At 39.8% G+C, this 13,947-nt stretch overlaps 2 protein-coding genes across 2 annotated transcripts in view; one reads left to right on the top strand and one right to left on the bottom strand.

Moving 5' to 3' along the window:
• The window catches only part of LOC307131077 (alpha-2-macroglobulin-like), a 27,449-nt gene extending 27,296 nt beyond the window's left edge, over nucleotides 1–153 (bottom strand). Inside the window, exon 1 of the mRNA XM_079824496.1 lies at nucleotides 133–153. The gene's annotated coding sequence lies outside the window, so the exon portion shown is untranslated. The remainder of the gene's footprint in view (nucleotides 1–132) is intronic.
• The window catches only part of LOC307130371 (piggyBac transposable element-derived protein 4-like), a gene marked incomplete at both ends in the record, with an annotated part of 14,304 nt that extends 357 nt beyond the window's left edge, over nucleotides 1–13,947 (top strand). Inside the window, 2 exons of the mRNA XM_079823335.1 lie at nucleotides 3,885–5,211; nucleotides 13,628–13,947. Coding sequence (XP_079679461.1) covers nucleotides 3,885–5,211; nucleotides 13,628–13,947 — 1,647 coding nt within the window. The remainder of the gene's footprint in view (nucleotides 1–3,884; nucleotides 5,212–13,627) is intronic.

Genomic DNA, 13,947 nt, shown 5'->3' with positions numbered 1-13,947 from the left:
TGTATTTTTATATTATTTGCATTTGCAGTTAAAGTAGATCTGTAGTACATTTTTTTTGTGTAGAAAATAGCCAAATATACACATATCATCTGAATAAACTATACACATGCAGGAAAAAAACAGGCGACTGACCTGTTTCCCAAAACAAACAATACTGAAATCAAGGGTCAAGAATCACCTACACCCACTCAGTCAGAGTGAGAGAGTTACTGTAAATGTTTGTTTAAAATTTGCGAAACACAGGCAGTAAAAAAGCACAAGGTTTGGCAAGCTTTATACATAATTGTTCCTGTTTTTTTTTTAGGAATAATAGTGTATTTTCCTGATTACCTGGCTGTGTGTCACATGTTTAGTTGATCATTCAGTTGTTTTCATCCTGTCACATGTTCCTTTGTCTTAGTTTCCCACCACTTGTCTGTTTCTTTGGTTACCCTCGTTAGTTAGGTTCTGTTCACACTCTAAAAAGTGCTGGGTTAAAAATAACCCAAGTTGGGTTGAAAATGGACTAACCCAGCATTTGGGTTAATTTTTTGCTTAAAGAGCACCTATCATGGAATTTTGAAATTTACCTTTCATGTAGTGTGTAACAGATCTAAGTGAACAAAAACATCCTGTGATAGCTTGAAATATGACAGTGCACCGTATATATAGTTATTTTCTTTCAAAAGTAAGAGTCGACTCGGAGTCATTTTTAAGAATCGTTAGAAGACCGAAGCTTTTTCTCTGACTAGATGACGTCAACTTGTCAAGTTATTTGAATACGATGCGCCCACTTTTTGCGCTCCAAGACGCCAGTGAAAACTAGAAAACATCATGGCGACGAGACGCCAGTGAAAACTAGAAAACATCATGGCGACGAGACGCTGTGTTCTGAAGTGCGACTCAAAAGCAAACTTCTTTCATCTGCCCAAGGATGAGCATTTGAAGACTAAGTGGCTTGAAGACAAACCATACATCGTCGCGATTGTGTGTTTATTAGTCGTCAAATGTATGTTTCGCGATCTCAGGAAGCTTTTATTATGGACTTCTATTATGGCACATGGTTCTTCTTCGTCTGTCTGTACCATATATGGACTACATGTGCACAGAGCGCCCTCCGGCTGCCAGTATGAATTGAAAACAACACATAAGAGACTCAATCGCTCATGATTAGGCTAACTGCCCATTTTGAGGAAGTATTGAATAAAAAATACTCCTCTGTTTAGAAATTTGACACAGACATATGAGAATCTATCAATATGTCTCCTCATCTGCACACTTTTGAACTAAAAGCCCTGAGGGATGTTGATTTGTCGCGAGTCTTCGTGAGGAAAATAGAGGAGTTTTTTTATGAATGAGATCAGCTGAGGCTCATATTACAATCAAACAGTACCGACGCGGTTTTCATATTCATAACTCCTGACACATATTAACAAATTACTGTCACTATAAGACTTTGATGGGCGTTCCGTTTCCGAAAATATCTGCACAGACTAAACCAATCACAACTGACTGGGTCATCGGACCAATCACCGCAGATTAGCGTCACGTAAAGGCGGGGTTTTGAAAAGTGAATCACTAAAGGAATCATTTGAGAATCGCTGTCAAAACAGGTAAAAATAAATTCATATTATAAGAAAACTAAAGTCTTTTTTGTCATTGCATGCATGCAAAACTGTTGTTGGGGACTTCTAAAACAATATTTGGAACATTTTAAATGCCATGATAGGTGCTCTTTAATGTAAATAATCTCTTCAAGGTAATACACATCAACACAAGCACTTCACAAGGAATGTTTCAACCGACTTAACTCCGTGTTTTCTTCAGCCCAGTACTCTGTTTTGACTTCACCCAGTCTGTATTATCCGCATCAATACGTCCCTCCAACACACTGATCACCCCGTCTCACCAGGGCCGGCCTGTGGCATAGGCGGAATAGGCAAATGCTAGGGGCGCCACTCATCCATAGGGGCGCCAAAATGTATTACTGATTTTATTAATATTAATTTGAAATATTACCAAATAAAGCGCAAAAAAACGTAACTAAGTCCCCGCATCTTTCCGGTCCGCCTCATCAATCTCCCCCCGCCGATCTACTTGAAGTGCGTCAGAAATACAACGCGCGATCAGTTTATCGTTAGGGGAATTTGTTGTGTCGCGTCGCCTCTCGCCGCATCCAACGCAGACAAGGTTGCTTTCATTTTTTAGGGTGCTTGGCCGTTCGCGCCAGGTGTTGACACGGTGTAAGTTGCCTGATTATTTATGACGGATGGCCGAATTGTGTCTAAAAAAAAGACAGAAGCCCTCTGATGCAGGGAAGATAAGGGATACACTGCTCTTCTTACGTAGTATTTGTGTCTTGTTTCTAGTCTAAATATCTAAGTTCCTAAATCAAGGTTGAAGGTGCATTTACTAGATAAGTTAAATGACAGAAGATAGTTTTCTTGTTTACTTGAAAATAAAATCAAAATGAAGTATGTCATTTTACTCATCTAGTAAATGCACCTTGATTTAAGAATTTTTAGATATTTGGACTGGAAACAAGAAAAAGATTCTAAATAAGAAGAGCATTTTTTGCTGTGTAAAGACAGAAGTAAAGTGATGTAGGCAAATAAATGAACAGTTAATGAACAGTTTATTTAATTGCATAGTAGTAAAATACTAATGTTTGCTAATTAATTACAGCTATTTTTACCTTAAACTTTATGCAAGCAGCTGTTCTGGGTTCTCCAGAGGTCACAGCCAGTGTGATTTTGTAAAAAATAAATATAAAAATATTAAACGCATGTAATATCACTTTTTTAATAGCCTAATGTTTTTACTCTGCAGTTGTGCAGTTTTAACCCTTTGACACGTACGATCAGACCCGTGTGATCAAGCTTGGCTGGTCCCTGGAGCGTACGATCACACTGGTGTGATTAGAACGCTCATGATCAACTGCCAAATTCAAAATTTCAAATCTGCTTTAGCGCGCTGACTGGCGCTGAGCCAAAGACTGAGTGAGTGAGAGACTGACTGCGCTTGGTGTCTTTTAATGTTTATTTTAGGTTCCATACACTTCAAAATACATTACACAACCACAAAATATCAGCAAAAACTAAATATAGTTTGTAATTGCATACTACTATATATATAACAGCAAGATATCAGTGTTGTAAACATATAATGGCCCGTGATAACATTACCGATCAAATAACACAATCATTTTCTACCCTTTGACGTGTGCGATCAGTCTAGGCTGTTCCCTCACGTAATGTCACATATATCAGGAGAAGTGGGTGATCTTGTGTGTAAATCCAGCAGGCTTCGGCTCCCTGGTACTGTTGTAAACACATAATCGCGGCACGAGCGCTCATAAGTCATGACGTTAGCTCGCTATAACATTACAGATCAAACAACACGATCATTTTCTACCCTTTGACGTCTACGATCAGTCTAGGCTGTTCCCTCACGTAATGTCACATATATCAGGAGAAGTGGGTGATCTTGTGTGTAAATCCAGCAGGCTTCGGCTCCCTGGTACTGTTGTAAACACATAATGGCGGCGCCCCGCCCACAGCTCGTGATAACTTACCGATCAACTAACATATATATTTTTAATAAGTATATAAACCATAAGGAGTTCACTTGCATGCATTTAATTTAGTTAAAAAGTTTGAAAATATTTTGTATAAAAATAATAAAACATTTGAACAGTCATGCATTGCAAGCATTTTTTCCCGCTGACAAGTTGTCACTGTTGACGTCACTGTTACCTCACACTCGCGTTGGTACCAGCTTCAGACACAATTTTAATACAATTTACCAGATTCTAACTACTTCAGAGAAAATGGCAGAAAATGTATTTAAAAGAAGACAACTGACAAGTGAGGAAATAGGAGATTTTTTTTAATTCTGATGAGGAGAATTTTGACAGTGAGGCAGAGAGTGACAGTGATGAAGACCTTCCCCCGAACCTTGAAGCTCTTGATAACACTGAGGGTGAAGATGAGACTTCTTCCACAACGCCAGGACATATTTTACCTTCAGCAGCTGAGGTAAACTCGTCATCCTGGAAGGTAACCAACCTTTTTAATCCTCCTGGCCCAGGCATTTTTGACGACCAACAGTGTGGTGTGCAAAATCCACCAGAATCCCCCAGTGAGGTCAATTGTTTTAAATTGTTCTTCACTGAAGAAGTTGTCGAAGAAATTGTGGAGGAAACAAACCGCTATGCCTCTGACTTGAAAGAAAAAGAAGTGAGGGGAAAAATGGATAAATGGGTTCCAACAAATATCCCTGAAATGTACACATTTTTAGTGGCAGTTCTCCTAATGGGGGTGATCAAAAAGCCATCTCTTCGGGATTACTGGAGCACAGACCCCATGCTCTTGACACCATTTTTCGGGTCTTTGTTTTCACAGGACCGCTTCCTTCTGCTCCTCCGCTGTCTTCACTTTGCGAACAATGCAACAGCAGTTCTCAATGACCCACTGAAAAAAATCAGAAATATTTTTACTACTCTCACCTCCTCCTTTCGTCGCATTTTTGTGCCATACAGGGATCTGTGTGTTGATGAATCTCTGATGAAGTGGAAAGGCAGGCTAGCATTTCGTCAGTACATTCCATCTAAACGGCACAGATTTGGGGTCAAGTTTTTTGTTTTGTGTGATGTGCTCACTGGCTATGTGCAGGACATGATCATTTACTCCGGATCTACCAGTGACATACAGCACTACCAAGGACTTGGGATTTCTGGGTCTGTTGTAATGACACTACTGGCACCTTACCTCAGAAAGGGTCGTATCCTTTACGTGGATAACTGGTACAGTAGTCCCACACTTTTCCAGCACCTCTTGTCTCTTGACACTGGAGCTTGTGGGACGGTGCGTGCAAACCGGAAAGGGATGCCAACATTCCCCTGCAAGATGACAAAGGGTGAGGTGGAATGTAAGGAAAATGGATCGCAGTTGGCAGTCAAATGGCATGATAAAAGAGATGTACATGTCCTTACCACAGTCCACCCAACTGGTATGGCAGCCACAGGGAAGCTGGATCACATCACTGGGCAAGCAAAGATGAAGCCAGTCTGTGTGCTGGAGTACAATAAAAAGATGGGGGCAGTTGACAAAGCAGACATGACTGGTTTTCTTGAGTGCACCAGAAAGTCTACCAAGTGGTACAAGAAGGTCTTCTTTCACCTACTAGACACGGTTTTACTCAACAGCCACATCGTCTACAGGCAAATAACTGGTAAGATATTTCTATAAATCAAATAATATAAACAAGATAAAAAGTGATTACATTTTCAATTAATGTAAACATAAGTGTTATAAAGGGTATGCATGGATGATTTGGTATGCACCTCTGTTTTGAAGTCACGGTTCGGTACAGCAGGGGAGAGAAAACTACATTTAAAATAGCTTCTTTTTTAATCAAACAGTGGTTTACTGAACAAATTGTGTCAGTCCTTAAATTAATTCAATTATAACTAAAAGATTTTTTAAAAATTCTCTTCCAATGCAATTTTTATTATTTGCTAATAAGTTATACCACACTCAGATAGGCATACATTATGCATGTTACTGGCCATTGTTTTAATCTACTCGCATCAAATTCAAAATACATTTTTATGGCCGTACAAGATATTATTCAGCACCGTGATGAACATCGCAATGCCGGGTTTGCCTACGCTGTCGTCACGTTGTTCTCACGTCTGGATGAAGATGAGGAGCAGAGACTGCACAGTGTAATGGCAAAAATTAATTCATCGACATCACTAATAAGAGACAAACCATAATCCAATTGTCTTTATAAAGATTTATTTTCCTTGCAAGGAAGAGCCACGGTCAAACGCAGCCGCTCGAGGCTACCTTGAGTGTGAACTGGAGACACAAAGAAGCCACAAGCTTCTTATACCCCCAATGTCTAAATAACCCCCTCAGTAATTTCCCATACATCTGGCGAAACCCACTGAAGGTTTCGCCTTAAGCAATTAAAAGCAAGAAACACAATGGTCCTTCATCTGTAACAACAGACAGAGTATCACCTACTCTTAATCAGCATATCTATTCAAACGCATAGATGCTAGTCAGGAATTCCAATTCCAAGAGCCATAATAGATAAAAGGGACAATGTATGGCTTCCACAGGTGAGGCCTCTTTGATCTGACTCATTTAAAACACAATAGAGAAAACAGGTCTGGAAGATTAAATCTTCTGTGATTAAATTTTTCCCCAACAATTTCCCCCTTTTATCATTCTTTGATAACTTGCAAAAAAGAAAAATTTTAAATGTGTATATAATAAAAATAGAAGTAGTAATAATAGTCACTCATCACATTCATTAAAGCTGGGTAACAGCAACCTGTCGAGTCTTTCTGTGGCATGAAATGGTTTCTGTCACCACAAACCCAAATTACAGCATGCGAAGTGTCACTTGGTTTTCTAAACGTACAGGTAAAACCTGTTGTGATACTGCCTATCACCGCTGTGCAGTTCCCTGTGGTCGAATTCTTGATGTCAATTCTGACTCTGCAGTCAGAACACCCTGCTTTCACGTTCAGCTTCAGTCTCGTGAGCACACGCACACATCTCCTTGAACATGCATCACTCTCAATTTTGTAATCAACATGTCTGTGTGGTTGTACCGCTGCGTTCTCTTTCGAGCAGACGTTGGATGTTTTGTTGGAATCTTCCCTTGCTCGATGTCCGCTGCAGCTCTAAGCACCACCTACTGGATTCTGTAGGCTTGAAATAGGGTTTAACTTGAAAACTGGTTGGCTCAGCACCACGTTGTGCCAGTGTCTCTGCTCCTGAGATGATAACGGCAAATGATGTTTATATATCTGCTCGCACAGACGTTTGCCTCCTGCTTCTCTCTCCTCTTGGCTCCTCCTCCCCGATCACTGTTGGGACCTTTCTGCAATGGCTCGCATGCACCCACGTCGCTCTCTCCGCTTCTTTGACGGCAGTGTCGTCAGAAGCCTGACAAAAGGCCCTAGCCACCTTTCCGCCTTCCAGCTCTTCGTACTCAGGTCCTGTTTTACCACGTGATCTCCTGGCTTGATGTTGTGCAAGGGAGTCTCAGCCAGTTTTCCCCTGTAGCAGTTTTCGCCTGCACACATACACCAGACAACAGAGAAGACATTTCTTTGCAATAATTCACAATTCTATTGATGCAAGCTATTGTTTACCCCCTTCCATTCCCATGAATGGTGGTCTTCCAAAAAAAATGTCTCAAACGGGCTCAGATTTACTCAAGGCCTTTTCTCGTTTTCATGTATTTCAATATGCATCAAAATGCGAAATTTTCAGCAAATATTGTAACCCCCTTATAAACTTCATTCATTTGAGTACCATTACCATTACCATTCCCCCTTTGGCTGCAGGCTCGCCCATGCAGCCATTTATCATAATCATTGAAAATATTGTTGGGGTAAACAAGGCTTGCCATCACTTCTTGTCTAGACGCCATTTTGCACATTCACACATCATTCATAAGTTTCCAGCCACGTCTCCACAGGTGCTTCTCCGCTGCTGTGGCAAATGCCTGCATACTCTGTAAGGAAATCAAAGCATTTGTGTTAGTTTCAGATAATAAAATACATTCTGGTTCCTTTGACTGCTGTGCTGCCGTGGCCTTCGCAGCCGCATCTGCTCTCATGGTTTTCTGTTGAAATAAACTCTTTGTTGTTAGTTACGCTGCGCATTTAAGTCTTAACTTGAAAGTTTCCCATAAACATACTGAAAATATCCAATAAAATGGAAGACAAATCCGTATTTCATCTCTGTAAGCCGGGCTAAGTCAGTAATCACTGTCACTGCTCTCCCATCATGTTAGGGGTGTGTGATACCTCCAAAATTCAAACATGCCAACTTTCTGCTATCAACCGTTTGACGACACACACATCCCTAGGCCAGACCCACAGTCACTCCTCAGAGACTAAACACTTTAGAAAACATATATGAAAACAAACAATCAGTGGTTCTTTTGATTAATCAAAATCATAACAGACCTTTTTGGCATTCACTCAAACTCAAACTAAACAATACAAATAAGTAAGATAGATAATAATCCATCTTAGCGCCTTCAATCTCTGCATAAAACATCCTTCAGTTTACATTTTGTGCTTTGCCCACAGTTTCTCACTGTGCATCACATTCTTATCACCCTTCCTTCAGTCAGTCATTTCAACACAATTCTTCACAAACTGCCCTACTTACTATTTCCAACAGACCCATTTTCACTTATCATAGCCCACCTCATATTTAACCATTAACAAATATAAATCTAAATTTGTTAATGTTAAATATACTTCATCAAAATGACAAAATTATCAATTTGTATTACGTTCAATCAGCTCGTTCACTCATCTTTATCTCGTGACATCATACTTAATCATACTCAATACCCAATTCTTTATCAAAATCTTTTCAGCTCCTGTTATCAATAAACAAAATTAATTAATTAATCACTTAGGATTTCTTTTAAAGTACCCTTTTCTCCATGCCCTGTCCATTAAAACTCCTCTTATATCATGTCATTTGGCAGTGATTCTTATCATCAAACTTGCCACATCAATTTCTTTAACGCTGGTTAAAACCAGTCTCTATTTTAAAAAGCATTCATATTTCAATGTCCATTTTAGCCTAATTTGACTTTGAATGTTCACAATCCCTGTCAGAAATCCTAATTTTTTATTTTTATTTTCTATTTATTTTTTTGTTTCCTGTATGAATCAAAATATGTCTAGAAGTTATCTAGATATTCTTTTAGAAGTTATCTTTTTGGTTCGCCCTCCGGCCTTTCATAAATATGAGGGAGTCTCTAGATCATTTGGATAGTGACTTCGGTTAAATTGTCACTTTGTCTCTTAATTAATCCAAAGATAAATTAAAATAGTCTTCATCCATGACAAATTTGGTCATAATTACTAGTGACAGACAGAGCTGGATGTCCAATCCACTTAAAGCTCGTCCCATGTTCTGATCATCTTTTCATCAGTTTCACTCAGAATAATCAACTTCCTCTAAAGTTTTTTTGTTTTGTTTAACTTAACTCATCTGTAATGATAAAGACACTAATTCCAGAGGTTACTGACACACTACACTCAATCATGACACATAAATATGAACTGCTCATTCTCAAGATGTGCTTTTACATGGTCTCTTAACCAGTTTCAAATATGTTCGTTCATTAGTTGTTTATTTTTAGAAAAGTCAGCTGGGTTGTTTTGTTCTGATATCATTGTTTTTGTGTAGTCTCAGCTTTAACTGAGCAATAACAGATATAGTACAATCCCTGTTTCCAGCCTCTCTCTCTCTCTCTCTCTCTCTCACCCAGATAATCTTTTCAACAGTCTTCTAAGACTTTAACTATAATGTTAAATTCATTAACCCTTAAATCATTAATCCTTCACAAAGTTTTAGAAATTTCATAGTGTAACTTATTGTTTCAAGTTATCTTTAGTTTAGATTTCTTTGTTATTCAGACCTTCTCTTTAAACTTCAAAAGCCGTCCTCATCTTAAAGCCATCACCATGTCTCCAAATTATCCTCTGCCATCCTAATGACCTGCAGGATTAAGACTATGATAGAGACATATTAGTTCAATATCATACAGTTTTACTAATCCAAATAAATTTTGTTCTGCTCCACAAAGTTATCAATCACAATCACAGCATGGTCTCAGCTGGCTCTTGAATGCCGATCTCATTCATAGCTCTTTTCCTTCAGGGTGTTTCCTGGCTCTCAATTTATGCGGTATTTGGTGAGCGGTATAGAGGGGCCATTATTAGGGCAGGGGCTGCTGTGTCCAGTCTTGACCTTGGCCCTTACGAAACACAGCTTCCCCCCCCAACAGAGATGCTGCTGGCCTCACAGACATCTGCCTCACCTCTCATACACACCTCACATAAAACCCCCTCCTCCTTTATTTTTTTTTTTTATTTTTTTTTTGGTAGGGGGTCCAAGGCGACTTATCGTGATTCCCCTGGCTTGGGTTGCTATCCTGTCAGGCCGTAGGAAGTCTTACCCGTCATCGGGAACAACCACATCGTGCTCAACCTCGTCATCGCTTTGAGATCTTTGACCCTAAACAGGATCCGATATTTTCTAGAGCCTTTCGGAAAGTGCATTCAAGAGTCATCAGAGCCATCTGGTCTGCTTTCAAATTAGCAAAAACATGGAGACAGGTTAATTATAACACAACTTAATCACTAAAATCCATCATACTTCTTCAAAGACGCAACCTAACAGTGCGTGGATTACACTCAGTGAATTTAGCCAAAACAACTCTCCATTCCATTTAATGTTCTGCTACATCTGTGACTAAGGCCATCAGTTCTGTACATGGTGAAGGCTAAGAGTAGACAGAAGTTACTGGTCATATCATACATTAATCAAAATTTCATTTCAATTTCCGTCTTATTGCCCTCTTTATGGCACCTTTTTTATATCTTAACAAATAACTGTCTATTGTGTTCACATAATGCCCTGTGCTTTTACTCATCAATATCTTCTATCATCTGTGGCACAGGCTCATATATCAGCTTTGAGCTGGTCTGGGATGAGAGAGAGACTCTGAGGCCTTCAGGGCTGGTACACTGCATTTTCATAAACTTCTCACTCTTCACACTAGCTCAGCGTAAGATCTGGCTTTGTTTTCAAATAAATGAGACATTTTCCTTTTAACTCTATCCTTAGACAGAAATCACATTTTCAAATGATCATAACTTTATATTTGTCTTTTGCCCCCAAAATAAATTCAGAAGCTATAATTTTCACTCAGATTGAGTCTCTGTTACTCAAATTAGGCCACGTGGTGGCCGGATTGAGATTACAAATGGTTTATTTCAGATCAGCACAATCTTATCTTTTGAAACCAAAACATCAATTTCTAGGGTTTTCAACATTTTAACACCTATAGTTATTTCAACAACCCAATATTCAGTCAAATCATCATTATCAGAGTTTTGCAAAGGTGAGAAGAGCAAGAACATATTTATTATATCTTTTTCATTTAACTCGGTTAATCAGGATTTATATATTTTATATATATCTTTTACAACATGTTTTATCATCTTTAACTTTAATTTTAACCTCATATTAAAATTATCTCAAATCCTTCCTTCAAAAATAATCACTAAAGAATTTATCAAGCTTATTATTTTCTCATTTTCTTAGTGTAAATCTCTGTTTTATTCTTTTTTTTTTTTTTTTTTTTTTTTTTTACTGATTTCATTTACAGAATTTAGTCTGGTGGCCTGATTTGCCACACTTTTTACACCTTATGGGTGTTCAGACACAGTTATGTGCAAAATCAATGGCCCAGCTGACCACAATTAAAACACTCTCATCTTTAGCTTATGGAGCAACGTTCAGCAACCTGTGTGCTCCAAAAGTGGCAGTCTGTCTGAGAACAGAGCTCTCTCGAGGTCCAATAAAACAGACAATGGCTTGCAATTTATGGTGCTTTATCAAAGTTTATCTGCTTTTTTACCAACATTATTTTTAGTTACTCAAATTGTATATCTCCCTTCGGGTATGGCACCTCCCCCATTTTATAAATTAATGAATACGCACAAACATCTACAAATTTGAATTCTCTTGTTCTCTCTTTGTTTGTAGCTAGTTAACTTCCAATTACAATAAAAACATTTCTGCCCATTATCTTCATCAGTCCAGCAAATTTCTTTGAAGTCAGGGTTTCAGAGCGGAGCTGCTTACAGCATTTGCTCTTGTTCATCTTACAATCTTTATACCGACTAATCAAATTACTGATCATATCACTCAAATTGTTAGCTAAAATTTTGTCAAAGTTCATACTCACCAGCGATCTTTAAACAGCTGTGGCATTTTAATTTCTCCGTTTCATTTCTCCACAGTCAATGCCTCTCACACCCAGCATTTCGGTGTCTGCTCACAGTTCTCACACGCGTTCTCACAACAGCCCATCGATTTATCCTTTTCCTTCAACTGACTCTTTCACAGTCCCAGTCCGGTCACTCAGCGGTGACACTCAAATCATGACATTTAATGAACTTCGTATACGTTGCATGCATTTCTGGCCATATAATTTTCTCATTTGATAAAATACCGGTGTCTCATATTCAGCTAGCTTTCTTTTGGATTTCCCCATATTGGCAGTCTGATTCTGTGGCTTTTTCGCGCGCGCGCTATTAATCTGTTGGACGTCTCCGTACAGATCTGATCTCTTCACCCAAGATCAGCCGGGCGGACACTCGCAATAGTGCCCTTTTCGGGACTGCACACAACTCAGTCCCCGGACCGCACACAACTCAGTCCCCGGACCGCACACAACTCAGTCCCCGGACCGCACACAACTCAGTCCCCGGACCGCACACAACTCAGTCCCCGGACCGCACACAACTCAGTCCCCGGACCGCACACAACTCAGTCCTCCAATTCGCCCACGTGATTTCAGTTTCTATCCCATAAACATATCAACCACGTTGCATTCGTCACAGAGTCAGACTCCCCCTATGGTTTATCCCTATCAATTCAATTTTCAATTTAACCAAATTCTAAAAAATAAAATAAAAATTCCCCCTGAATTTTTTTTCAAGAGTTTGTCTCTTACCAGAAGCGCCCCGTTGCCATCGGATTCTTTTTCTCTGATTCCAGTGTCTGGACCCTCCGGACACCCCCAGAGCAGTCAGCCCTTCTCCCTCAATTCTTCGGGGTAAGGCTGTGACTCTAAGTCCAGGATGATCGGGTCACTGTCTGCTCTCGGGGTCCAGAAGGCACATCCAAGGAATCCCAAACTTCTGACACCAACTGTAATGGCAAAAATTAATTCGTCGACATCACTAATAAGAGACAAACCAAAATCCAATTGTCTTTATAAAGATTTATTTTCCTTGCAAGGAAGAGCCACGGTCAAACGCAGCCGCTCGAGGCTACCTTGAGTGTGAACTGGAGACACAAAGAAGCCACAAGCTTCTTATACCCCCAATGTCTAAATAACCCCCTCAGTAATTTCCCATACATCTGGCGAAACCCACTGAAGGTTTCGCCTTAAGCAATTAAAAGCAAGAAACACAATGGTCCTTCATCTGTAACAACAGACAGAGTATCACCTACTCTTAATCAGCATATCTATTCAAACGCATAGATGCTAGTCAGGAATTCCAATTCCAAGAGCCATAATAGATAAAAGGGACAATGTATGGCTTCCACAGGTGAGGCCTCTTTGATCTGACTCATTTAAAACACAATAGAGAAAACAGGTCTGGAAGATTAAATCTTCTGTGATTAAATTTTTCCCCAACAACAGCGAGTTGTGTTGACAGTGTTTAGTGATTTGGAGAAGAGAAAACTTCAGAAAAATGTCACGGAGTTCATTCATGGTTAAATTGTGTGAACAACGCACAGCATCCGTATACATCCACGCACATGCACACTTTGGTCAGAGCGGCAATATTGCGATTAAGGTGTTTACTTGCCTTTTCAATGCGATTAAAATTGGCGGACGTGTGTTCATGTGATTATGAGCTTAATCACATTTTAATCGAATTCACTCCAGCTGACAGTGATGTCACATGCATACCCTCTATTAACAAATTTACAATAATAAACAGACCACACTGTCACATACAATTCTATTCTCTTCCTTACGCCCTATTGATGTGTTCTACTGTGAGTAGGAAAGGAAATCACCTCCCTGCAGTTCAGGACTAACCTGATGAGAGGGCTGCTGGAGGAGTACAGCACACCGCGGTGTCCAGCCAAAGGAGGGCGACCTGCATTAGACACTCCTCTGCGCCTTACAGCCAGGCATTTTCTCTCTGAAGTCCCTCAGACCACTTCCCAGGGCAGCAGGACCAGGCGGCACTGCAAGGTCTGCCTCTCCAGCACACGGAAGAGCAAGCAGAGGCGTCTCACCAAGCACATGTGTGTGCCGTGCAACACTCCCTTGTGTGCGGTCCCTTGCTTTGAGGAGTACCACACACTGAAGAAATATTAA

This window comes from Gobio gobio (assembly GCF_949357685.1).
Source record: "Gobio gobio genome assembly, chromosome: 8".
NCBI lineage: Eukaryota > Metazoa > Chordata > Actinopteri > Cypriniformes > Gobionidae > Gobio > Gobio gobio.
This window is presented reverse-complemented; position numbering and strand designations above follow the sequence as displayed.